Source organism: Mytilus edulis, chromosome 14 (genome assembly GCF_963676685.1).
Source record: "Mytilus edulis chromosome 14, xbMytEdul2.2, whole genome shotgun sequence".
In the NCBI taxonomy this organism is placed as follows: Eukaryota; Metazoa; Mollusca; class Bivalvia; order Mytilida; family Mytilidae; genus Mytilus; species Mytilus edulis.
In genome coordinates, this window is record NC_092357.1 from 19,224,429 (window position 1) to 19,252,396 (window position 27,968).

The 27,968-nt window shown below is 32.8% G+C and overlaps 2 protein-coding genes across 2 annotated transcripts; both read right to left on the reverse strand.

The window, feature by feature from the left end:
• Positions 1-3,490: 3,490 nt before the first annotated feature.
• On the reverse strand, positions 3,491-26,889 carry LOC139503669 (uncharacterized). Its single transcript, XM_071293489.1, has 11 exons — positions 26,684-26,889; positions 18,705-18,767; positions 17,137-17,418; positions 13,805-14,110; positions 11,914-12,231; positions 10,445-10,744; positions 9,722-10,018; positions 8,286-8,594; positions 7,590-7,691; positions 6,840-6,867; positions 3,491-5,263 (listed from the first exon to the last, which is right to left on the reverse strand). Exons 7-11 carry the CDS (start codon positions 9,945-9,947, stop codon positions 5,053-5,055), a joined length of 876 nt encoding a protein of 291 aa, XP_071149590.1. The 5' UTR covers positions 9,948-10,018; positions 10,445-10,744; positions 11,914-12,231; positions 13,805-14,110; positions 17,137-17,418; positions 18,705-18,767; positions 26,684-26,889; the 3' UTR covers positions 3,491-5,052.
• On the reverse strand, positions 9,986-20,097 carry LOC139504020 (peroxidasin homolog). The gene is made up of 7 exons (XM_071294073.1): positions 19,983-20,097; positions 18,732-18,767; positions 17,137-17,418; positions 13,805-14,110; positions 11,914-12,231; positions 10,473-10,744; positions 9,986-10,018 (listed from the first exon to the last, which is right to left on the reverse strand). The coding sequence occupies exons 1-7, from the start codon at positions 20,095-20,097 to the stop codon at positions 9,986-9,988; spliced, it is 1,362 nt and encodes a 453-aa protein (XP_071150174.1).
• Positions 26,890-27,968: the final 1,079 nt, after the last annotated feature.

Genomic DNA, 27,968 nt, shown 5'->3' on the forward strand with positions numbered 1-27,968 from the left:
CCTGGGCTTTTTCCTGCTCTTTGGTTGACTTGTTGACCCCGTTTTCATTTTCTATTCTATTATTAATTTGGGGAAATAATCAATGATCCATACTAACAGACATAACTAGTCAAAATATTCACTAAATTTTATCATCGATAATAGGAATTAATTCCTAAATATAACCCAACAAGTAGACATCTTATACGTTCAGGTATTTCACATCCAATCTTTTATCGTAATATTCTTTACAAAGCACAAAAATATCAGTATTAACATCAAAAGCTTACAAAACCTTTAAACATACTTATAAGAAGGAATATAGTTACGATACTGTTGTCAGGTCATTAAAGATTGCATATGTTGGCTTTAATATTGATTCACTTATAGCGTCTTTGCATCGGAACTAAACACATTTATTTAAAAAAACAGTTGTTGGCATGACACGGGTTATGTTCTTCTCATATATTTTATGTTATGATAGTATGATACGAAGCCCTAACGGGAGGGATTATGCCTGATATTCATAAGATGGAGACATAATATTTCAATCAGTTTAATTGAGGTCTGAGGCTGGCATGTCAGTTACTAGTAACTGCTAGTAGTGTGTTGTTATTTATGTATTATTGCCATTCTATTTATTTTCCTTTATTACATCTTCTGACATCGGACTCTGACTTCACTTGAACTGAATTATAATGTGTGTATTGTTATGCTTTTACTTTTCTACATTGGTTAAAGGTATAATGGGAGGGTTGAGATCTCATAAACATGTTTAACCCCACCGCAATTTTGCGCCTGTCCAAAGTCAGAAGCCTCTGGTCTTTGAAAGTCTTGTATGATTTTTAATTTTAGTTTCTTGTGTATAATTCGGAGTTTAGTATGACGTCCATTATCACTGAACTAGTATACATATTTTTTAAGGGGCCAACTGAAGGACGCCTCTGGGTGCGGGAGTTTTCGCTACATTGACGACCCATAGGTGTCCTTCGGCTGTTGTCTGCTATATGGTCGGGTTGTTGTCGCTTTGACACATTCCCCATTTCCTTTTTTGATTTAATTTTAAGCCTGTAATTTGATTAATTTGTCTTCATTTTTTATAAATTAAGGTGTCAATAGGCTACCAATATTTACGTCTCGTAAATTAATCCAGAACAGACAAAATTCACATGCTACATCTTGTGTATTTCTGGAGGCGGTCTTTGTAATATCTTTTGCGATATTTTGTTTGTTTATTATGAAGCACCTTGCATATAATTGATAATCTTTGTGAAATTCCAACATTCATTCAAATCAAAAGGCATGATATAAATTGACTATTTGTATGCACTCTATGGCTTTGTTTAAGACCAGAAGTTCGTCCTCATCTTTAGAAGTTAGTTTGGTATGGACCCGAACTATTAGTCAATATATTGTTGAAAGATAATGAATGTTGCAAGTGGGTGGAAAGACAGATATGAAAAAATCCTTTCAAATAGAACAAACGTGTAAAATTTAGGCAAAATTAGTATTCAAGTCATATATATATCACGCTGGAAAACACATTATGAGTTTGACTGTCCCTCTGGTATCTTTCGTCTCTCTTTTATGATAAAAGATTTTTTTTTTTAAATCCGATGCATGTGCTTTATGTTGATGCTGCAAAAAGTCTATGGAAATATGCCTGTTTTCATTGCATTGTCGTAGAAAATCAAATTGTGTGCTATTGGGAGTCATAAAAGCATGCTTATTTATTATCTTATTAATGTTGTAATACGATCCTTGAATATTGTTTGTATTGGCACAATTATCGATGTTGTCATCAACAAAGTAAAATATATGTCACCGGGGAAACTGGGTGACTTGTCGGGTCGTGTAACAAGAGCCTGACTGAATGGCCTCTTGTTACTGAAACTGTGTGATGCACCTGATCACACAACAAACGATTGCTCTGAATAGCAATGAGAACTCTGAACTCTGAAACTCTGGTGAAAACTAACTTCTGAGACTCTGGAACTAGCGATGAATAAACCAATAATTCAGCATGGAATACGAATACTTTTATTACAGATGGACTGTGTTCAGTGTAAAGTCCTGAGTCCAAATCTTGCTTATTGAAATTATAAGCAAGTATTTATACACAATTGAAATGACAAGAATAGACATAACAAATAACAATTAATTTGAGTGATATTGTTCACTGACAAAGATTAAACTATTTTAAGAACTTGAAAAATAGATATTAAATGATTATCTGATTATGACAATTAAGAACATACATTATGAATAAGGTAAATTGTCACTAATTAGGTAACAGATTGAAACATGTCACTCAATGTCCAAACTAAGAATTAAAAAGCATGTTGATTTTAAGTCCTGGATACGAAATGTAAATAGAAACGAAATTATAAAATAAAATGAATTATAAAACACAGAGAATTAAAGTCTAAAATATCACAATTGTTAATCTATGTTGTGTAATAAATCGTCATACTATTTTAATATCTACCGGCTTCGATAAATATTTAGTATCACAATAATTTTCAATTTTCTTCTTGTACTATTGTTTTTGTAAAATACCTGTGTACATTGTTTTTTTAATACGCTATTTTGTCCAAAGTTATAGTGGTCTTTCTGATATATTTGACATCTCTTCCGCCCTTTGTTTCATGTTTATATTTGATCATAGATGAAATGTATTCATTCAGTGTATGTTTACTTGTTTTTATTAACATGTGTTTTTGATTGAGTTAAGCCATTTCAATTGATCTTTTATAGTCTGTATTTTGATATTGTAATTATACACCACTACTTCAGGTTATGGTGTTTTCTTGATAAAGGGTTGCTGCTCACAAGGAAGTTATTAAACCAGGAGTTCCAAATGGTGAAGTTGAAATCATCCCTTTGTTAATTTTACGGACGCCATCACGAGTTGGTTGACCGTTATGGAATAACCGTTTCACAAATGATATCGGATGTGTTCCTTACGTCGTAACTACAATCCCCTTCCCTTTCATGAATGTGATCTACTGACTTAGACTATTTACCAGATTTGTTATAATATAAGCAACACGATGGGGTTCGTGTTGCCTATTCTTTAGTTTTCTATGTTGTGTTGTGTTCTTTTGGTTTGTCTGTTTGTCTTCTTTCATTTGTAGCCAGGCGTTGTCAGTTTATTTTCGATTTGTGAGTTTGACTGTCCATCTGGTATCTTATTTTACTAACGGTGACTAGGGTGGACTGTTGTATCATTGCCCCTCGTACCACATCTTCTAATATCTTTGTACTTTTCTGTTCTTGATGATTCATTGCAAAAAATGTTGATAAATTCGGCTTGTTAAATACAAATTGGTTGAAATGATGATTTCAAACTTCATTAGATGTTAAAGAATAGATAGTTGTAAGCTAGTGAAAAAAAGAGGTAGCTCTTTAGTTGTTCATCAAAAACAAAATTTGGAAATTTTTAATATAGAATATCTACCATAATATGACCGTTAGAAAAGAGTCATTTAGTAGTGAAAAGAAACGACAATAGAATTATGTCTTGTATTTTTTTTAAAAATAGATACACTTTTGTATGTTAATTTCAATTTTTATAAAAAAAAACATTTACAAAATCTTTTTTGTTATGTACATGCTGCAGTAAATGAAGAACGAATGTTGAACGTCAGTTTAATTTCGATACTATGTCTGTACTATGCCTTGACACTGAATAAAGAAGACTAAATGCTTATCATCATTCTAAACGGAGTTTTTATTTCAAATATCTAAGCACACTTTCATGCAGAGCAGATTAAAAAAAATGTATATTATTTATTTACAAAACATAACGTAAGTATGTGTAATGTGAATATTGTCCTTCAGCGTATCTTGCTTAAGACATGTAAATCCAATGAAGGTCATAAAGATACGAACATCAATCAGATTTTAATCCATTATTGAATAAATTTGAAACAAAAACAATTAACTGTACACTCAAAATGTTGTGTACTTTGTTCGAACAAACTACTTTAGTTTTCTAGTAGATGAGGAAAGAGCATTGGACAAAGACAAATATATATTTGAGGGACACACTAAATGAATATATGAATGTTCCGGACCATATTTGGACCATACGAGTATGGCCATGACCGTATGGGTATATACTAATATGGTCGGGGTAATTAATAAGTTTATACAGTTAATACCTACTCTTCATTAGATATGACTCTTCTAGTTGTCACGTCATTAAAAAGACGATATCAAAGGTAATTTAATAATATTATAATGATAAAAAGATTAACTTAATAAAAATAAGCAGTTTCATGCATTTGATGTTACTCACTAGTCACAACTATAGTAAACCCATTTTATATCTAATTATCGATTTTTTATAACGCTTGAATAGCAACATGTCGACTTGGGAAGATATTTTCAAAAACGTCTAAAAAACCCGTTTTGGAACTATCAAGATCTTGTTATCACTGAACAAAGCTGTTAAGAAGGTTAACTTTTCACTAGAAAGCAAAAAGTGTAACTGCGATAGATCATGCCCAACCAAGACTAGCAAATGCAGAAAATTTATGGTACGGCGACTAGTACCGTGTGGAAATCATCCTACTTATAAATACAAGAATACAAGTAGCAATGACAACTAACTATAGCATCAATATTTAATGTTTATGTAGCCTTTGAATTATAAAGTTTATTGTATTATTGAAACGGTTCTAGTGCAAATTTGAAAAAGAATACCTTTATGGTCCAAATACTCACATGGTCCGGCCCGTTAATAACCAAACGAGTACATATACTCATATGGTCCGACCATATGCGTATACGCGTATCCGCATATGGTCATGACCATACGCGTAGGGTTAAAATACTCATATGGTCCGGAACATAAATATATAGAGACACACAAATTCAAAATTGAACCAATTTATCTCTATGAATATGATTTAAAGAACCTTCGCTGATAAATTATCTCTTCATTGCATCACGCAATAAAAAAAATACATCCATAAAAAAATTTGAAATTTGATGACTTTTCATTTCAACATCAGGAAAACGCTGTTGGTTTCAAACAGTTTTGTCCCATTAAGATCATCACGAATACTACGTTGTTGATATTCTAGAACTTCCGTTCACTGGTAGAAAGTAAGAATGACTTAGGTCTGAAGTTCTATACGTCGTCGTTAAATATTGGTTGTGTTGATCTGCGGTTCTATGTGTTGGCGTTAAATAATTGCTATTGCGATATCGCTGGTCTAGTGGTATGTCATAAACATGGCTCTGCCCTCTATTTCCATTAAATTCATTATAAACTCTGAGGATGACAAAAATTTAAACACGAATTAATAGATACATGTTCCATCAATCCCAGAGGTTATAATCAAATTACGCGTTTATACAAAATTTAGTCCTGGTATCTATGATGAGTTTATTAGTAGCACATGCTTTATAACAAAACTTGCCAGCACTTTTCATTGAATTCATTTTTAAATTGTTAGAAACGAAGGTGTCTAATCGATCAGGCAAAGTTGACGTTAGACGGATTTGGTTATTTTAAGGTTTTTTTGTTGTTTCGATTCTTTTTCGTATTTTGCTTTTTAATATTCGGACTTGAGCGTTCCTAATGAATATAATTCAAAAAACCGCCTCGTACGCATTGATTTATTTATAGTTATTTTTATGTTCAAATGTCAATATATTCGAATTCCTTCAATTTTAAATAACTATGGAGGAGAATACGTTACTTAACTCATGCATATTTATTTATATTTCTTCACTACATATTTTGTTTCAGGTTTTCTATGTGTATGTAAATTTTGAAACGAAAATCGCTTTTGATACATTGGTCATCTATAAAAGTCTTTTAAGCGCCTGACCAAAGTCAGGAGCCTCTGGCCTTTGTTAGTCTTGTATGCTTTTTAATTTTTTTTTGATGTCGGAGTTTGTATGACATCCATTAGTACTGAACTTGTACACATTTTTGTTTAGGGGCCATCTGCATCACGCCTCTATGTGCGGGATTTTCTCGATGTATTGAAGACCCATTGGTGGCGTTCGGCTGTTTATTGCTCTTTATGCGGGTTGTTGTCTCTTTGAAACATTTCCCATTTCCATTTCAACTTTATTTCAAAACAAGAGAAGCACAAAACCAGTAGGTATCAATATTTATACCATAAGTTATAGATTCATATTACTACTTCCAATGAACATATTTTTATATTTGTTAATCTAGCAAACGTTATACATGCCACATAACGGGTTAGTATCAACGTGACTATATGTTGTATACTGCGAGAAAGTTTTCTTGACAGATCGTCTTCAAGTATTGATGAGTGGTTTTCACGTATTTAATTTATTTGTACATTTAACCGTTACACAAAATTAGAAAAATCACAAAAAAATACTGTACTCCAAGGAATTTTAAAACGGAAAGTCCCTAATCACATGGCAAAATCATAAGCCCAATTACATCAAACGAATGGATAACAACTGTCATATTCCTAAATAGATACAGATATTTTTTTATGTAGAAAATGGAGGATAAAGCCTGGTTTTAAAGCTAGCTAAACCTCTCACCAGTATGACAGACGCATCAAATTCGATTTTTGACAAAGATGTTAATTTGAAGAAAACCAACAGATATAAAAGGTAAAAATGACAAAATAGGGGTATATCAGTCAACACTGTGCTCCAACCCCAATCACTATAAACACAAACAAATATGTAAAAAAGAAGCACAACATTACAAAACGACCAAGTATATCAATAAAAATTTAAGACAGGAATACACAATTTTACCATAGTATAATAAGACAATGACGGGATATATTAGTACAGCGCCACAAACATCCTTCTAGCTAGATCACTTTTCTTTTGTATAATAAACTTACCTGTCACGATTCCGATTTTGAGATTTACCTGTAACAAAAACTTTAGACATGTAAAACTTTCGTACAGAATTATCATTAACATTGTGTTCAAATACATCGTGTTTTGCATTTTTAATTACAGGCGGACAACAGGTATACATGCAAAATGATATAACATATAATGTGTACTTGGTTTATATGTTTTCTCGTGTCTCGTTTTTTATATACATTAGACTGTTGGTATTCCTGTTTGAATTTTGTGCATTCCTGGAAAACAATTATAGACTATTTACCGGATTTGTTATCACATAAGCAACACGACGGGTGCCACATGTGGAGCAGGATCTGCTTACCCTTCCGGAGCACCTGAGATCAACCCTAGTTTTTGGTGGGGTTCGTGTTGTTTATTCTTTAGTTTTCTATGTTGTGTCATGTGTACTATTGTTTGTCTGTTTGTCTTTTTCATTTTTAGCCATGGCGTTGTCAGTTTATTTTAGATTTATGAGTTTGACTGTCACTTTGGTATCTTTCGTCCCTCTTTTATAGCTCAAACACGTCAAACGAATCGATTACAACTGTCATACTCCTGACTGGACACAGGAACATTCTATGTGAAAGATGATGGATTAAACTTGGTTTTTATAGCCAACTAAACCCCTCACACATATGACAATCTTAAAAAACAATTTCATTATATGTGATGAAAACAAAAGACATATTATGTATAAATATCCAAATTGAGGATTAGGGTTTGAATAACATAAACCATACCATTTCTATTGTTACAAAGTACTGCCATTATTATTATGAAGAGCAGTAAAATTGCCACCAAGCCAATCACGGCGTATATTATAATGTTCTTGTCCTCTTTATCTAAAAATAGGCATTCAGTTTTAGTTCAATCACGACAGTAGTGAACAGTAGGGGTATATACAAAACTATCTAAAAATAAACTGAAGCGATCTTATTTGACGACAACATTAAGTGGATTCTGAAAGATTGCACATGACCTATAAAAACTCAGCAAATGATGCATTCATTATAGATATATGAAATAATTGACATCAACGAACCGCAAGTTATATAACTGCTTGAAAAGATTAACCTTGCTTAAGGTTTACATGCTTGTTTTGATTGGTGGACATGTCTTTGCAGTCAATTTTTGGAAAGTACATGTATTTGTTTTTTAGTTTTTTATCTAGTTCTAAGCAACCCAACGTGTATCTCATTTCGGGGCATTTCATAGCTTTCTTTGCGTAAGGGATTTTCTCATTGGGGAAGGCTTAACGATGACCTAAGTTGTCATTAAGTCTTTAGTGGCAACCATATCACATCTGCTTATTTTTGTATGAATCGGGAATCCCGGAACCAAATATAAAACCAATTAAGTGTGTTTTATCACATAGCATTTATTATTTGATCAAGAGAAAAGACGAAACACTAACTACAGTATCAATTGTACCATACCTTCAATTGTTAACTGCAAGCAAACTGATTGGGGTACTTTGTTATTGATCAGATGACTAACATCACAACAAAGATCTTGTCCACTATTGTTAGATAATGGAACCACCTCTAATGTTCCAGTTACTGTATAACTTCTATCAATAACATCATAAGACTGCAGAATGATAAGATCGTTTGTGTAATGACGGTCCTGGATTCTGATGGAAATGGTCGGAGCAGGATAACCATTCAATGATGAACAAGTCCATGTTCCTGTGGAACCAGATATCAGGTTGGTAGGCCCTGTCAGTATTGGGAACGTCGGTGCAACTTAAATGATTCATACATGGAATGATATATCATCTTTACATATAAGATGTGCAGAAATAAATAATAATCAGTGCAAGTGAATATATAACAATAAGGAATTTAATAACCTGAGCTTACAGCCTCAATCAAGCTAATCAATTTAGGAAGCAGTAGAAAATATATTTTTTGATCTTATGAACTGATTCAAAACAATGTAGACAACACAAACGGTTAAATCATTTAAATTCCTATAGCATCAAGACCGTATGCATATATAGGTTTATAGTGCCCTTGTTATGCATGTACCAGACGTCAAGGAATTCACAATTAATCAAAATATTACAATAAAAAATAAAACACAATTGGTGTCATGACGTTTTATGCGAATATTATGGTATTCTAAATTTTAAAGCATGTCGTAGTGAGTTGAAACACGAATTTGGGATCCAGAGCGAATAACATATGGACTGTTGATTTCAGCTGTTCTTAATCAGAACTCTTCTAGAACGGTTTATTTTGTGAAGGCCACACAAAGACGTTTTAGTGAGAGTAGCGTATCAATATTGATATTTAAGATGATTTTTCTTTGTTTTATTTGTTTTTACAGAAAAATAGCAACTCAAGTGTAAGGTTGATCGCCAAAATTTTACAACATAACGGAACTGAACTAGAAACAGCTGTCGTATAATTATAAGGTTTATCTAGCTGTAAATAAAACCAAGTTAAAACCACCAATTGTCAAAGAAGCCCGTATGGATTCATGAATATGGAAGTTGTTATTTCACTTGTCTTTTGATTTGACTTCCTTTTAACATGCCTTTGAATTAAGTATTTTTGTTTTACCTTCTCTAATGGAAATCATCTTGCCATTAATAAAAATAGATGAAAGTGATAAAGTCACAAGTATTTTAATTTTATGAAGTTCTTATCGCAATGTTGCTTAAACTTCACCTTAAAAAACAGATTTTGTGTGTCATCAGTTTTGGAGATTCATAAAGCCCTGTTTTAGGGGACCAACAGCGTACCTGTATCGATATGTTTTAATTGTAGCAATAGAATATGATTGCACAGCAAATAAAGTGTGTTGTTACACGTTCTTCTTTAAATATATTTGATATGCTCGAAGCTTTATATACAAATGTACGTACAATATACTTCAATATATGTTGTCGTTGTAAGTGGCTTATTCAATACGCCGTTATTCGCCTGACATTCAAACACTTCGAGGTGGTCTTTCAAACCAGCAGTAAAAGTTAAAGTTGACGTTGTTACGCCATTGTTCGTAGAACTACTTATACCATTTGTAATGACATTGTCATCTCTCAGCCAATTTAATGTTGATAAAGGATTTCCTCCTATAGAACGGCATATCATTTTAACAGTATCTCCTAAGTTACATTGATGTGAACCTGTTATTTCTGGTTGACCTGGAGGGTTGATGGAAGCTATTAAAGAAAACAAAATATTTAGAGATATTACAAATATTCTATACACTTGTACATATGATAGGAAATCTTGCATGTGAAATTTGTTACGAATAAATATTATGAAAACAAATTAGATAACAAAAATACCTAACTCCGACGAAAATTCAAAACAGTCCTAATCAAATGGCAAAATTAAAATCCTAAACACATCAAACAAATGAATATCAATTGTTATATTTCTGACTTGGCACAGACATTTTCATAGGAAGAAACTGGTCGTTGAAACTGGTTGTATAGCTGGCTAAAGTCTTACTTGTACCCATTGAGCTATCAGGTATTTTTATTCTCATTCCATGTATAATTAATGGTTTTGTTTCAGGTAAATCTGTTCGTTATTTATATTTTTACAAAAGAAAAGTTTTTAAGGTAAGTGACAATACATACGTTTAAGTGTGAGATATGTTGTCTTTACTAGTGGTCTCCTTAGGAATCCATTATCAACCTGACATTCATAAACCTCAAGATCATCATCAGTAGATGTTGTAAAAGTCAATGTTGTTGTTGTTATATTACCACTAGTAGATGTATTAGTACCAGACGTAATTACAATATCATCTTTCAACCATATTACTGATGGTGGGGGGTTGGCTCCGGTAGAACTGCATGAAAGAATAACAGTAATTCCTATCTGAAATTCTACATAACTACTTGTTTCCGGTTCACCTGGGGCTGTCCTGAAAGAAGCTTAAAAAATCAATGAAACTTTTTTAACAACATTCTAGTAATTGAAATGCATGCCGTGTTCACATTGAGCTATATGTGTTTTAAGTGTACGCTACACCTAAACTGAATCAGACTCTATAACATCCCCGCAATTAAATTATTACACATGTCTAAACCAATCCAAGGAGTAATCAAGCATTTCTATAATGTCTTTTGTTTTTTGGAAGACATTTTGCAGTTTTCTGATCATTATAATTTGTAATGAGGGCTTACTGTTGACATTTGTAGTTTGTTCCCAAGTGTATTGGTGTCATATAAATATCTAAGTATTCTTTCTATTGTGTTGGATTAATTGTTTTATTGTTTTTATTCCGCATGGTGTTTCGGATATCAGTTTAGGTCACACTCGAACCAAGGCCGTTCATCCTCATCAGGTGCTCTGGTCAATATTTAGATTATTTATTTGATCTATTAATATATAGGTATAGAACGATGTGGTATGAGTGCCAATGAGACAACTCTTCATCCATCATAACAAAAAATGAACTTACATAATTATATTCGATAAATCAATTATAATAATGATATGACAAATATTCAAAACTTGTTCTACCAAATCGGGATGAATTCAGTTCAAACATCAGCTTTTAAGTATGAGGTCATTTTTTGCCTGATTGAGTTTTGATTCTACTCAACGAATGATAGACTGATTTTATAAGCGCGACACATATTTTCAATTATTGTTCACGACTATTTCGGTTCAAATTTTCTTTTTGTCCCTTAAAGCGATGATAGCTAAGGGTTTGATAAATTAGATATGAAAGATAGATTACATTGTATATATCTGCTATAAAAAAAATGTGAGAATTACAATTTTGAAAAGAAGAACATATTTCTTATATAGTCAATAATTATATTTGATGTATTGTGATAAGACCGGGTAAAATCCTGATTTGAAATATTATATAGAAAAAGGGGTCATATCCTATAAAATGGTGGTTTTATAGCTAGTTAAATCTCTTACTTGTATGGCAGTCGCATTAAATAAACTATATGGACAACGATGTGTGAACAACACAAATAGACATAATAGGTGAGATTATCAAAAATAAAATTTCTACTTTTAAAGACATGCAAACTATATAAAACCATAAACACGAAAATGTGAAATGTAAGTTTTAGCAGCTTACCTTCTAGAACTTTAAGATTGACAGGGTTACTTATAAAGTGCCGTTTGCCATTGTTGGCTCGACAGTTATAAATACCCCCATCCTTTTCTATAATGTTGAATATATTTAAATTCGGGTTGGTTGCAGATGTTATAATCTGTCTTTTTGCATTATTTGTCCCCTGAGCTATTATTTCAGAGCTGCCTCCTTCAACTTGCGTTTTTGTCCAGTCCCATCCAATTGCTGGTGGTTCGCCATTTATTGTACACGAAAAAGTGACCTTGGAATCACCTACTATAGCTGAATATGGTGTCAACGACGCTGTTATATTTAGGTCACCTGAAATTCAAAAAAAAGTTTCATTACATATAGCATGATGAATGGTCATGTACCATATAATTAATTAAATCCTTGAATATTTACGCATTATTTTCTGTAAACCTTTTTTTTTGTCAAATCAATACTCATAAATGGTACTTGAGTCCACATCGGCTTGCGTGCAAAAACAACTCATTGCTAATAATCATGATAAAGATAGATTTTTTCTGACCATACCAACATCAATGGTAATTCAAATAAGAAAAATAGTTCTTGCTGTTAGACGGATAAAACTAACGGGGTAGAAATCTCAGCCGGCTTTAGTTTCAAACAAAGTCATCAAAATATGACAGGCGGTAATGTAAGTACGCCAGTTACACTCTTCGTCTCTTAAAGAATCACCGGTTGCGATACAATCCACATATATGAGCTATATGCCATTATGATTTGGTATATTTGCCATGCAATGTAGAAACAATCCCGTCGTTTTTTATATTTTTTCTACGTTGATGGCCTTTCAGTTATTTTCCCTTGCTATTTGCAAAACAAAGTTAACAAGAACTGCTGACTCTTCAGACTAAATTAAGTTCAACCTTTAATTTTTAAGAAGAGGTGATGTTTCTCAAATTTGACGTTTCTTTGAATGGTTGTGCAAACTGTTGTTTATAACTGTTTTGCTCGTTTTGTTTTATGTCACAAATTTATTAAACGTCTGTTATTAAACATGTCGTTTGGTAACTATCTAATAGCTCTCTATGCAAAAAAATAATGTAAAATATTGGTTTTGTAATTTGTTCATTTCATAAAGTAAGGTTTGAAAACTAAATGATTGATGTTAGGGTTTTCACTACCAAGGAACCAAGTACATCAAGCAAAGTTGAAAACTGTTTTCAATAAAGGCAATAGTAGTATACCGCTGTTCGAAACACAGCATTAAAATGTAACACACACAGAAACGAACTCTGCAATATTACAATGGCCATTTTCCTGACTTCGACGTTTTAAGAAAATAAAAGTTTCGTATAGATTCATTTTGGCTTTTATGTTCCTAAATATGTTGATGCATCTGCTTTTTCAAGATACTTGATCACTAATATTGTTCAAGCGATTAACACTAGTTAGTTATTCAAGATATTCTGTACTTTAATACTAGGAAAAAATCCAAAATTTTAAATCTGCCAAATATAAAAAAAAGAAGATGTGGTATGATTGCCAATGAGACAACTGTCCACAAGAGACCGAAATGACCCAGACATTAACAAATAGCGGTCACCGTAAGGCCTTTAACAATGAGCAAAGCCCATACCGCATAGTCAGCTATAAAAGGCCCCGATATGACAAGGTAAAACAATTCAAACGAGAAAACTAACGGCCTTATTTGTATAAAAAAATAAACAAAAAACAAATATGTTACACATAAACAAACGACAACCACTGAATAACAGGCTCCTGACTTAGGACAGGCACATACATAAATAATGTGGCGGAGTTAAACATGTTAGCGGGATCCCAACCCTTCAATATTTAATTTTTTCCTGTAATAAAAAATCATGACAAACGTTGAAGCCAACATAAACTGATATAATATACTTACTAATAAATCTAAGAACACTATATGAACTGGTACTTGTTCCAACAGCATTTGAAGCAGAACAGACATATGTACCACTATCAGAAGATTGGAAGTTCAGAACTGTTAAAGAAGGATTCTGAGTGTTACCACCAGAATACTTGGCTGTATTGCCTGTGTATAATGATTGCCGTTTCTCAGAACCAGTTGGTGTAAAATACCAACGTATGTCTGAGGCTACTGGTTCCCCGGTTATGAAACATGAGATTAATTGAAATTGTCCCTGGAGAACATCAGCCTTAGCAGGAGAAATAGTAACAGTTAAGAGACCTGAAAAGATAATGACACATGGTCACAATATCATTCATGTTAAAACGAAAGTAAAAACCAATACAGGCAAAAACTATCCTAAAATTCGTTAAAAAAATCCACGTGAAGAAGATTTGCTATCAAGAACGAATGCTTGATAGTTAATGCATTACAGAAAAGCATAAACACCAACAATTTAACAAAATTAAGTGTATTCAAGCGCGTCGGACAAAAGTCACGAGTTCGAATCGAGGCCAGGGAAGAACAAACAATTTGCTTCTGCAAATTTACAGATCTAACATTGTTGGGTTCATGTTTAGTTAAATTAAATGTACAGAACGTATTTTTAGGCAATACATCGCAGAGTTGTCACTGGTTTAGACGTACTTATAATATGAGTTTTTGCATCCTGTCTTTATTTGTAAGATCCCTTACGAAAGAAAATGCATCTCTTTTGTAAAAATTCTATCTTAATGCCTAGCTTAATATTATGTCCTGTGTTACGACGCTTAATAAAAACTGACGACGAGGACATGTTACATCCGAAAACTTTATTTTTGTAGAGTCTACAGTGGTCCAGCTCGTCGACATTAAACAAATCGATTTGGTATCTTGATATCTCAGTAGCTTGAGTTCGAATCCAGGTCAGGGAAGAACAAATAAAAGAGGGACGAATGATACCAAAGGGACAATCAAACTCATAAATCGAAATCAAATTGACAACGCCATGGCTAAAAATGAAAAAGACAAACAGACAAACAATAGTACACATGAAACAACATAGAAAAGAAAAGAATAAGCAACACGAATCCCACCAAACACTAGGGGTGATCTCAGGTGCTCCGGAAGGGTAAGCAGATCCACATGTGGCACCCGTCGTGTTGCTTATGTGATAACAAATCTGGTAGGTCAAATTTTCATGTTTGGATGAATTATATACACAGAATATGTTTAACAGCCTTGTATCACCATCACCTGCTGGTTATCCGATAGATACAATTTTTTGCAGAGTCGTCAATGGTTCAGACGTACTTATGATATAATTATTTCCGTAAATGCATCCTTTAATGGATTTTGTCTTAAAAAAGCATCCATACACAACATAGAATTTGTTTTCAATAATTATAATTTGTATAAAATGTTAACTTGTACACAACATATATATCGCATAGATATTTTTGTTTTAAGTACATGTTAGTTATAAGGTCCAAAGATAAAAAAAATTTCACTGATGAATATGTATAATCTTCAATATAAAAGAATATATTTAAAGCTGGCAACAAATCTATTCACTGAAAATCTCTCAATCAATGACCAAAACAGAATCTTCCATAATTCTAATTTTAGATAATTTTGAAAGTTTTAAATGGTGGAATTAAAATATTTAATTTGCTGCTCATCGTCAAATCTTGTATTTAAAATTAACAACATAACATAAAATTTGAAAAGACATTAGCCGGAGAACCTTGACCTATATAATACTAATCGAAAATATTGCATTATGCATAAATTGTTTTAGCCAATTTACAATTTTTAGATATGTATTTACATATAATATATACACATAAAATCACTCGAACGATACGTATTATGTAGAACGAAAATCAAACTCTTAATTAAACATAACGACTTCCGTGTATTTTTACGTCATTATTTTATTGAGATATTTATATATCATTGTACATGTCCAACAATTACTCCGAGCATTCTTCTTTTTTTTGTAACTGATATTAGTATTTGTGACTGTGTATTTTGTAAATTTCTTAGTTGTGAATATTAGCAAAGTTCTTAATAAGTAGTTAGTATTTTGATAAAGAGGCAACAGTGGTTTACCGCTGTTCAAAGGTAATACATCGATTGAGAGAAAACAAATCCGGGTAACAAACTTAAATCGAGGGAAACTCATAAACTATAAGGCGAAAACATCTTAACAACAGAAACTCTGAAGTGCAAAAAAAAACCCTAAAACAAACGGCAACATATATATAAAACAAACACATCATTATTACAAGGATTAAGATCGTGTATGTGTGCCAATCGAATAAAAATAAGTTATAAAAGCCAATCTAAGTACAAAGTAAAAGAGCATTGATAGCAAAAATTCCTAAAAGTTTTGAAAGAGGAAAACAACGAAACAACAAAAGCACTGAATCGCAACAAAAAACAAACGACAATGCAACAAACACAGAATCGAACTATAAGATAACAACTTTCATTTTCCTGACTTGGTACAGGTCATTTTAAGAAGAAAAAAAAAGGTGGATTAAACCTGGATTTGTGTGCAGCAAAACCTCGCGCTTTTATTGCAATGTTAAATATACCTCTAGAATGACAACATTGCATGCAAGTAAATGCAAAAAACATTCAGGACAGAGAAATATACAAATAACCGATACAATTGTACATTTCGACATGCAAACCACAGAATACAAATGAACACGTAAGGCAATCTAGGACAGCACACGAAAATAGCACAACAGAACCACGAACTGTTCCTTACACGATTGTATCAACGCCAAAAAAGTGACGTCACAGGTACATTTAACAAATTGGATATAAATCAAGATAAATCGGTATAACATTTAAACAACATATTCACGATATTTCTGTCTTCGGGTTTCAAACTGTAAATTCCGCATCACGAGCTCTATCACAAATCAGGGCAAATATAGTAGAGTCCAGGTTCCATATGTGATATCTAGCCTAGAAAACTACTGACCTAATATTTTGGTCATATACATTAATTTTGGTCATCAGAAAAGAAAACGTCGTTTAGGGACAGATATGAAAACCGTTCAAAAAACTTTTAAACACATATTTTGCAGTAAACATCTAACCGTATACTAAAGGTATGTTCACGAAGTCTTGTAATGGATTTCGATATGAGGTATATCTGTTCATGAATGATATGGTCAACTTCATAAGTAAAGCTTTTTGTACAACTATTGCTAAACAGTTTATATATTGAATGATCAGATTTTACTACATCAACTTAATTAAAAAATTTAGCACATTTACACCGTGAGTTACACCTGACTAGAACTGACCTCCATTGACAATAAGCCTTGATGTCGTCTGGAATTTTAACCCTCCACCAATTGTCGCTTGACAGAAAAATTCCTGCTCATCCTCCTCTACAATGTTATATATAGTTAAATCCGTAGCATTTGGATATATTTCTATGCTGTATTTGCTTCCACTAGATATTGTCGCTGTGTTACCACTAGTACTAGTGATTGAGCTCTTTGACCACGACCATGCTGTAGCCTGGGTTCCAGTTATTGTACACTCTATAGTGTAGGACACATCTCCGTAAACCGCAGTTCCGTCTAAAATATATGTTATCTTAAAATTATATTTTATGTTTTCAAAGCGTTTTTCCTGAGAGTTAACTTCATAAGGAATGAGCAAACCAAAAAGTTTGAAAGCATACATAATGTATACGTACCATGACAAGTCAAAAAGCTGTATAACCCCACGGGACAGGAAAATTAAAGCCGATTACTTCAATTACAATGGCTATTAACACGATCTCAACTGGTATAAATGAAAATATTGATCGATAGACATGCACCTCGTCATTAAACACTGCAGACTTCATTTTTGTCAACAAGTATTTACCTACATGCAAATATATACATATTTTTTTATTTCAAATATATTTGCACAGAGTATAGGGATGATATAATAAGAAAATGCAGAAACAAGGCTGATCTGGAAACTAAATACATATTTATATGCATTATGTACGGAAACTTTTTCAAAACTTCGGGATTGAACAAAGCCCCATTTCCCGATTCCATTTGAGTCAAACAAAATTTGTATAATTTAAGATAACCTTAAGTCTGATGTTTTTGTGGTATATAAAATACTTTAATATGCATGTCAAGAAAGAATATGACATACAAAACAAAAGTATTTATCAACATGTGACAGGCTGGCCTTTTATAGCTCATTGGTGAAGGCCGTACGGTGACCTATAGATGTTAATTTCTGTGTCATTTTAGTCTCTTGTAGAGAGTTATCTCATTAGCAATCATACCACATCTTCTTTTTTTATATTATAGTTTGATACACCAGACGCACATTTTGTCTACATAAGACACATGAGTGACGCTCAGATCAAATAGGTAGAAAGCAAAAAAAAGTATAAAGTTGAAGAGCAATGAGGACAAAAAATTCCCAAAACTACGTTAAGCAACCAACAATCAATCAATCAATTATTGTCTATTGGTATGTTGCTATTAGATGTTGAACATATTTTATATAGAATATTAAATGCAATAAAACGTTTTGTATGTACAATGTACTATACACCAAAACGAATAAATCATAACACCATACACATTATTATAATTAAGAAAGTAAGTAGATTTCAAGAGTTGTAAGTAATCTAAAAAAAAAAAAAACACAGAACACTGTTTGCTTCATGTGGTTATCATAAGCATTATAATTAAGATATTAGTAAAGTTAAAAACATAGAATATAAATATAAGGTTTTTAAAACAATGTTGTTAATAAAAATGCTAGTTATTAAGTAAAATAAACATTAATTTTTTTTGAAAAATAAGTCAAAGTATGATGGTCATTCAGGAGGTGCTAAAAGAAGCCTAACAAAATGTGTATTAATATTGTTTCTCACCTGCGTTTTCTGCTCCAACCTTCGATATCGATACAACTAAAATATTCAAGAACTAAAGTTTTTATTTAAATTCTTTCAAAACTATAAAACATGCAAATATGGTGTTGGCATTCTATACAAAACTTAAAATATTATCAGACATTAAATGCAGTATTTGAATATATATGTGGATTCCTCAAGTGAAATGCATGTAATAGATTTGTTTTTTAAGAGAGGTCGGACTACTTTACACTGTTCGTTTCACTCCAAGAATCAAGTTCATATCTTAAACAGTAATATTGACGTCAGGTCTAAAATTGCAGTACAACACATATTGCTTAATTCGCCATTTTCCGCTGCATGATGTGTTGGATGTTACACAAAAACCTCTGAGGATTTTATTAAAAAAAAAACATATAAAAACATCACATTCTTTAGACTAAACGACACGATTCAAACTCGCCAACAACAGATCACTGTACGTAGACAAAATATTATTTTTATCAAATTCGAAATAGCGATTTCCCTTTTAGATTTAGATATATTGTAAATCATCAGCACATCATATATAAAGTTCCTTTTTTGTAATAACTGTGTGAGACATCATGTTAATAAGAAACATACAATCATATGAGTATCGCTTTTAATTCAAATCTAAATTGATGCTTAAGTTAAAACCACTGTATTTATATAATTTGTTATAAAGATCATCTGAATTAGTTTCATTTTTTTTAAAAAGTCAGTGCAGTGTTCCTATATTTTTAACAAATGCATTTAAAAATTAATAAACTTAGAAAATAACTTCAAGTGAAGTCATAAAAATAAACAAACCGATAAGTGTAATGAGCCAAATATCAACTTATCGTATGCAGATAGATTATATTTGTGAAATTTAAAAGATAGAAAGTAATAGATAAAGATCATTTATAAATTATTAGATGTAAGGTTGATTTTTTGTCAACAATTAAGACACCAAAAGTGTTTTTCAAATTTGTTTTTGTATTTTATGAGATTTAAGTTAAAATACTTCCGCGGTAATGATGCATTTTGGTGTCTTGAAGTACGCCAAATAAATTTAGTATGTTAATATTTTTGTATTATCCTACACCTCGATGCACACAACAATCCGACACACATAAATCTTTGCCCAGCTTATTGATTGATCATAAATGAAATAGAGAATGGAAATAGAGAATATGTCTACGAGACAACAACCTGACCAAAGAGCAGATAATATCCGAAGGCCACTAATGCATCGAGAAAATTCCGCACCTTGTTTAGCTAGGTTCACACTGCCGATCAGATCAACTCGATGATCCCGATTGCCACAATGTCCACGACCAAGCGAAACAAAATTCTCGACTGTACACGACTTTAACTCGACCATCACGACTCCAACCCTACCACAAATTGAATAAATAATGGAAAATTCTGACCAATTCACGATCTCTACATGATCTTTTACCTTTGTTGAGTAATTACTCTTTATAACGTTATATGAAAGCTGGGGCATTATCTGTGTCCCATGGACACAGTCTCCGTTTATTTGGTTAAATTCAGTAGTCGACAGGTGGTCTGAGTAAAATCATACATTTAAAATATCTACATGAAATTTTGCAGTTGGACTAGTGGACAAGGTGGTTAGAGCTCATAGAGAAAGATTAATAGCTGCGACAGTGCTTGAATAGAGCGTAGAAGACGAACAGGAAGGCGTGGACAGCAAACGGCACCGAGAATTCTAGGTGATGCAGTGGCTGACACGGCGACAACTGTGTGGCCAGTATAAAGTAAAAACATAAAAAATAATTACTCCGATGAAAATTCAAATGGAAATCCCTAATCAAATTGCAAAATAAAAATTCTAAGGGACTTGCAGGAGCTCAACAAAGAGGACCCCAATGGTTATAAAAACTTCCTAAAAGTGAAGAAGCACGCTGATATGTTTTGAGAGTTTTACTGTTCTTTTCTTGAAAATGACACCGCACACTGAGATTTGTAGCTGGATTAGTACTGTTGTAAGATAGCAATATACATGAATTTTCCCATCCCCTTTTCCATGTTTTCTTACAAATTAAACCTGTTTGTGTCATATATGTGCATATGTATGTAATCAGTATTTTCCATAGATCTGACATCTAGTAGTTATGGACTAAAATTGCAAAAAGGATTAAAGATGTCACATATTTCCGAAAATTTGGCCAAAAATAGACTTCCAATTCCCTGGCCATGGAGTGATATATTTTTTGAAAGTGTTTACATATATCTATTAAGACCTCAAACAAAAGTCATTTGTCTTGGGTCTCATTTTTGTGTAAAATTGCATCAAAAAGCGTATGGAAAAAAAAGTGATTTACTTTGTAAACATTCGACCGTACAGTGACATAAAGTTGTTAGTTTCTGGATTATTTTTGTGTCCTTTGGAGAGTTATATCATTGGCTAGTATACCACATCTTCTTATTTTTATACTACAAAAATTTCTGTACATTCGGAAAATACACACAGTCAAAAAAAAATAGCCATTAAACAGGTAATATAATTTTGATGTTGTTTTAACTAACTTTGAAGGCTAAATTAGTTATCAGATGTCTTATACTAGTAATGAATTTTAATGCATAATTGCTTTCATATTTGAAAAATCCGGCGGGGCCGAAATGCAGGATCTACTTCCCTTTTGCAACGCCTGCGATCATCCAAGCTTTTGTTGGGTTTCGTTTGAAGATTTCTATGTTGTGTTATGTGAACTGCTGTTTGTCTTTTCGTCGGTTTTCGTTTTATGCTATGGCTGTGTCTGTTTGTTTTGTTTTCGAACTTTGAGTTTGCTTGTTCCTTTGGTATCTTTTGTCTCTCTTTCAAAATTTTACACCTCCTTGCAAAAGTACAGACGCGTACTGGACATGGAGGAATTTGTGTACAGTTAATCGTGTAGCAGTCATTTGTACTCTTGTGTGACCAAGTAGAAGTCAACGAGTGGTCGAATGTAGTAGTTTAGAGATTGGGTATTGGTTGGTTTGGTCTGGAATAAAAAAAGTGTAGAAGTGGTAGTGATCATGAAGCGATGGGCATTGGTCGAGTTAATTTGGACCACGTATCAAACAGGTTGGCGTTGATCGGGAAATGATCAAATATAAGTCGAGCAAAGGTCGAGATGATCGAGTACTGATCGGTAAAATATTTGTCTTCCGACCAAACTCAACCACTACACTATCCTTTCCCGATCAATTCGACAGCTACTAGACGAATTTTCGATCTCTTCTCGAAAGACTGGCTTCTCGACCCTTACTTGAATGTTTTTGACATATCAAAAACTCTCGGGTAGAAAGTCAGATCGATGACAACTGAGGTAGACCAGCCCGAACATTCTTGTCGATTGAGTCAGACCAGTCTTCCGATCGCGTAATATGTCTTGTTCGAGATTGATCTGATCGGCAGTGTGAACATAGCTTTAAGCACATAGTATGTTTTGATTTGTTATGCGACTTACAATTAGTAATTGTATACAAGTCTTCGTTGTCAATATACAGAAAATGATCCTTTCATTGATTACTTTCTAAAATATTTAAAAATGCAATCAAATTTTTGATCAATTCCATAAATTCCCCCCAACTGTCGACAAATGACTCGTATCTATATTAAGAAAGATATAAATATTATTCTATTTCCAACCGTCTGTTCATTAATTTAAATGCTTTCACTGATAACAACAGTCAGTGTTAGTGTGTGATTTTTAAATAGTTTTTTTTTAAATACCTTTCGAGTACTATAATTATACAATTATTTAGAATTAGGCTGTCAAAATTCGAAACTGCACCAGTAAGATTAGGTGGTTTATTCAAAAATAATTTTACTCTAAAAATGGTTCTACCAGATTGATAATTCTCTCCAAAAATGATCACTGCACTCTAACAAACTAAAATTATTTAGTTTCTACATCTTAACAACTGCAATATTAATTATTGTCCGTAATAGTACTGCAACTGACATCGAAAAAGACGCTTAGTTAACGAGTTTAATGGTCCGGAATAACACACGGCTGCAAATTGTTTAAATTGATAGAATAATATCTATATTTTAATTTCCGTCGGGTCGTAAAAAGTTTCTATGGTCACATTTTTGTATCTTATCCCTTTAATGGGGGTACCCCTCAATTTACGGTTTTGGGTAGTTACCTTAAAATCCAAAAATATATTTTTTGGTTAAATTTCCCGCTATTTTCGTAAATATTTTCTATGCACATATCATCAAGGATCATCGGAATGATGAAGACATAAATATAATACCATCTCCAAGTAAAACTTTCAAACTTAAAGTTGGCTGATTTTTTAGATAGAAATTTAACGCGCTTTTCTTTGAAAACAAGAAAACATATGATTCAAAAACAGTATTTGACATTTGAGAGGACAAAACATATTATTGCGATACTGCATGCAAATTTTGTTGGGCAAATTCCAAACAATTTTGTCAAAAACTCAAAAATAAAAACATCATTTGTACCTTTTTTAATTACGGAAATTTCCTATCCGTCAATCAGCTCCACCATTTTTTTTCCCTTCAACATCAATTTGATAGTTTCGATGTGATTATGTAGATTTTGTAGGAGAAGTTAATTTATTTTTGAGTGATTTGAATATATATAGTAGTTCTTTCGTGTATTTTTTGTAAAAAAGTTATATTTTTGTTAATCAAATTTTGACTTTATATAAAAGTTAACCAAATCCTTCGGATAAGAAGCTTTTCCGGATAATGACTATAGTTGACATTGTGTGAAAATACATTGTATGTCAATGTTTAACCTCAGAGCAATTAATATGCATGCAAGTGGTCGGGGGAAAAGTACTATTGAAGTTTCGCAGAGATTTGGTGTGTGACAAGGTGATGCTAAAACTAACTTCTCTTGAAATTCTGCTTTCCGTGGGCGAATCATCAGTGATGTTATGAGACTTGCACCAGATGGCAAACTTGGTGTGCATCTTTAAATTAGATTGATTGATTGATTGTTGGTTGCTTAACGTCCAGTGGCAAATAGTTCATGCATGTTCAGGATGAGAACAAGTTAACAATAAAAACAATAGGTAGGTTTTGTCATAATAGAGGCCATTCAGGATGATGATCGGCAAAATTTAGACTGCCAATGGAAAATGATGGTATATTGGATTGGGACAGAAATTGCAACATGCCACCTACGGACCCCTCAAAGAGTTGATGCAAGGGTTTTTAACGTGCAAAGAACGTGACACTCCCTTTACACGAGGCATCGGATTTAACGTCCCCATTCTGACCGGACGTGACTGCGAACTTGATACATCCCGCACAGCCAAACGGACGCCCCACTTCGTTTTACTGCCGGTCGGGGGAAGACCAAGTTACCCTATTTCGTTTCCCCAGTCACCCTTGGGGAACTTTACATTAGAAACAACAGAAATCCATATATGTAATCAAACTAATCGACATGTATCCTCACAACCTGAAACTTTTATACGATCTCGCGCTCAGTTTCTTCCTTGTAGTTTGGATATGAAAACAGGGTATTTGTGTAAAAGAAAAACCTTAAAAAAAACCAACAAAAAACTACGCAAAACTGAGTCCTTTAAACGTGTTGACAGTCTTTTAAGTTGTGCTTATTAATGTGAGTAATCATTTATCCATGCATAACCAAGTACTTATTGAAGTCAACACCTGTGCAATTAAGTAAAACAGTTTCTGAAAAATTAGAAATAGAACTTGCTATCAGTTCATTAATAACGATTGTTAGTGATGTGATTTGTTCTTCCATAAAAAAAGAGCCTTTCTCATGTAGCACATCCTCTATATATACCGATCAATTTTATCCAAGATTGTCTCTGATGCTTACCATACTGCCAAACTCCTGAAATAACTAGATATTGTGACACCTTACAATTCAGACACAGTGGGGCAAAGGGATATGAAATTTAGAGTTTAGCTCTGAACTCAATTTAGGGGATGCCATATCTGCTGCAGGAAAATTGAAGTCTATGTTAAGACTTTCAGAATTACACCAAGGTGTGTCTGAAGGTGTGTCTGAAAATATCAAGGATACATTAAAAGAAGAACAATTACTTCACCCTGCCACCAGTGCTCTTATGAGCTATGTCCTCGTTTTGGTATTTCTATGGAAATGATGCCCGCATAGCTTGTTAATAGATATAGGAAGATGTGATATGAGTGCCAATGCTACCATTAAAGGTCACGGTCCGGTCTTCAACACGGAGCCTAGGCTCAAAAATTCATTTGTTAGTTAATTGATGAAAAATAACACAACTTGGGCGCTTCTGAACCGTATATTGTCCCTAAAGATAACAAAAATTCGTAAACGTATGGCTATTACAAAATCAATCGTTTCTGTAGCAACATTTGCCCCATTACATTTGGGATTGGCAGTGCAGATACATCATGCATATGCATATGGGAATATGGGTCACGACCATTGATCGAAACTTTGTACTCACATTTCTTTTGTGTTTCCTATGCAAAGGTAAGACTATATCTGACGAGTTTGACCGAATCATGACGGTATTTACGCTCCAGATAGCATTTGTACTCAAAAACTGTGTTTGCTTTGAACAAACTCTGTCCTGCGCCTAACTTGTTCTTATAAAAAAGGGACCTCGCATTCGCCTCGGGTGACTATAGTATATTTTGTGTTATAACTGCTCTATCCAGACTTTGCAAAAACACAATATGTATTTATCTATAACTAGATACTAATTTTCACAAAATACACAACCTTTAAGATTCAAAATTAAAAACACTGTTTCAGCGCTTGAATTTAGTTTTTTTCAAAGATAGAAAAAATATTGAAATAATTTGATAAAGGGGTGTTTCAAACTTTAGAAAATAATTCTGTAATATCCTATAGTGAAATACTATACACAATATGAAAGTTTATGGATGTGAAAAGGTCAAGGCCACTTCTTCTTTTGTTATGTCTTAAATGGAAAAAAATCAGAAGGTTCCAAATCAACGCCATTTTGTAATGGCAGCTCTTCATATAAGTAGTCAAAGTTGTCGTTTTAACATCGTTTATAGCATATGCTTATGATTGAATCGTTTTTGTAGCATTCTATTGAATAAATATCAGAATATTTCTCCTTTTTGTCCTTGTGGTTGAAATATTGATATTTTTAGGTCTGACCTTTGACCTCAATTTCGCAAAATTGTTACCACTCTGGATTTTTACAACCCAACTTTTCTTATTGTACACGTTTTCCTCTTTCCATCGATATATAATTTAGGTGTGTGTTCTTCCGGACCATTAAAGTTTTAAAAAATGAACTCTGGTTGCAGTACTATAAGCTCATATATATGGAGCCACAAAAAAGTAAGATAACAAAAATACCGACCTCCAAGGAAATTTCAAACGTAAAGTTCTTTATCAAATGGCAAAATCAAAAGCCCAAGCATAGTACACCAAATGAATTGAAAACAACAGTCATATTCCTGACTTGGAAATAAACTCATTATAGATTTTGTATTTGCGCAAAACGTGCTCGTTACAATTTCTTTATTCTTAATAACCTATTGTCTTCAGTGTTGCTATGCGATTAATATTATCGATAGTATTGGGTAGAATGAATGGGGCAAATGAGACATTTTAATAAATATAAGAATATATTATTCTTATTATATTTGAGAAGAAATATTTTACATAAATAATCATACTACAGGTTTTTACGATTTGTTTGCCTCCATCATGATTGGCACTTGAAACATTTTTTTAAAAGGACACGATTCAGGACTATGGTTATTTAAAGAGATCTGCTATGCAAATATTAAATTAGATTTTAAATTTTAATTGGTATCAATGTCGTTACGTTGAAAAGTTTAAATTATAGAACGTGAAGTTATGATTTTAGGGGGAGGCGCATATGAAACAGTAGACATCATTTATTTAACACTGAATTTGTCGAAAACATTTGTTGCTTAAATTCGATTGTATATGTATATATGTACATACCATGTATAAGGATCAAGTAAAATACTGATATATCCATATTTACTTCATGAGGAAGTATATTTCACAAATCACTTAAATTTTCATCGACGATGTGTATCAGTGTTAACAATCTCAATGAAAGATCCTGTGTGAATTAGAACTTTAAATATCACTATTTCGAGACACAAACAAATTATGGAAAACCATTTCGATCTGAGTGTCATTGGTGAGTCTTAGTAGACAAAACGCGCCTCTGGCGTATTAAATTATAATCCTGGTACCTTTGATAACTATTTGGACAATATTGCATATATCTTATTACATGTATTAACGATGTTCGCTACTCTCTTTATGAGTCGATGCCCATATAAAAAGCTGAATTTAAAATAGCAAACAAGAAAAGGGTGTGTCGTTGTTTTTGATATATATCAATTGCAGAGTTTAGCGGGAAATTATTTTTTTCTATAAATTTTTATGATAAATTCAATATTTGCACCTTTTTTCAAAATCAATGCAAGTATAACAAGGATTGCATTTTTTTCAAAACATTTTATTTTATTTTGTATGTAATAGAAGTATAAAATAGAAACGAACGAATAAGCGGGTAAAATTTTATTTTCACAACGTGGATAAAACTAGAGAAGTCCGTATATCTGTTAAAAAAAAATAGAAGCGAATAATCGTACATTCGTTCGTCTATTATTTTGCGATACTTTTTGGACCTTTTGGATTATAGCTCTTCATCTTTTATATAAGCTTTGGATTTCAAATATTTTGGCCACGAGCATCACTGAAGAAACATGTATTGTCGAAATGCGCATCTGGTGCAAGAAAATTGATACCGTTAATTTTATTACTATCACTGGGTCGATGCCTCTGCTAGTGGACTATTACATTGTAGTCCCCGAGGGTATCACCAGCCCACTAGCCAGTACTTCGGTACTGGCATGAAAATACGGATTTCTTTTGTGTTATTAAAATTTGCTGTTATAAAATGATAGAAATTATTACAAATTAAGGAATGTATCTCCCTCATGCAAAGCTATGATTCCTTTCACGGATTTGGCTATACTTTTTGGACCTTTTGGATTATAGCTCTTCATCTTTTATATAAGCTTTGGATTTCAAATATTTTGGCCACGAGCATCACTGAAGAGACATGTATTGTCGAAATGCACATCTGGTGCAAGAAAATTGATACCGTTAATTTTATTACTATCACTGGGTCGATGCCTCTGCTGGTGGACTATTAGTCCCGGAGGGTATCACCAGCCCAGTAGCCAGTACTTCGGTACTGGCATGAAAA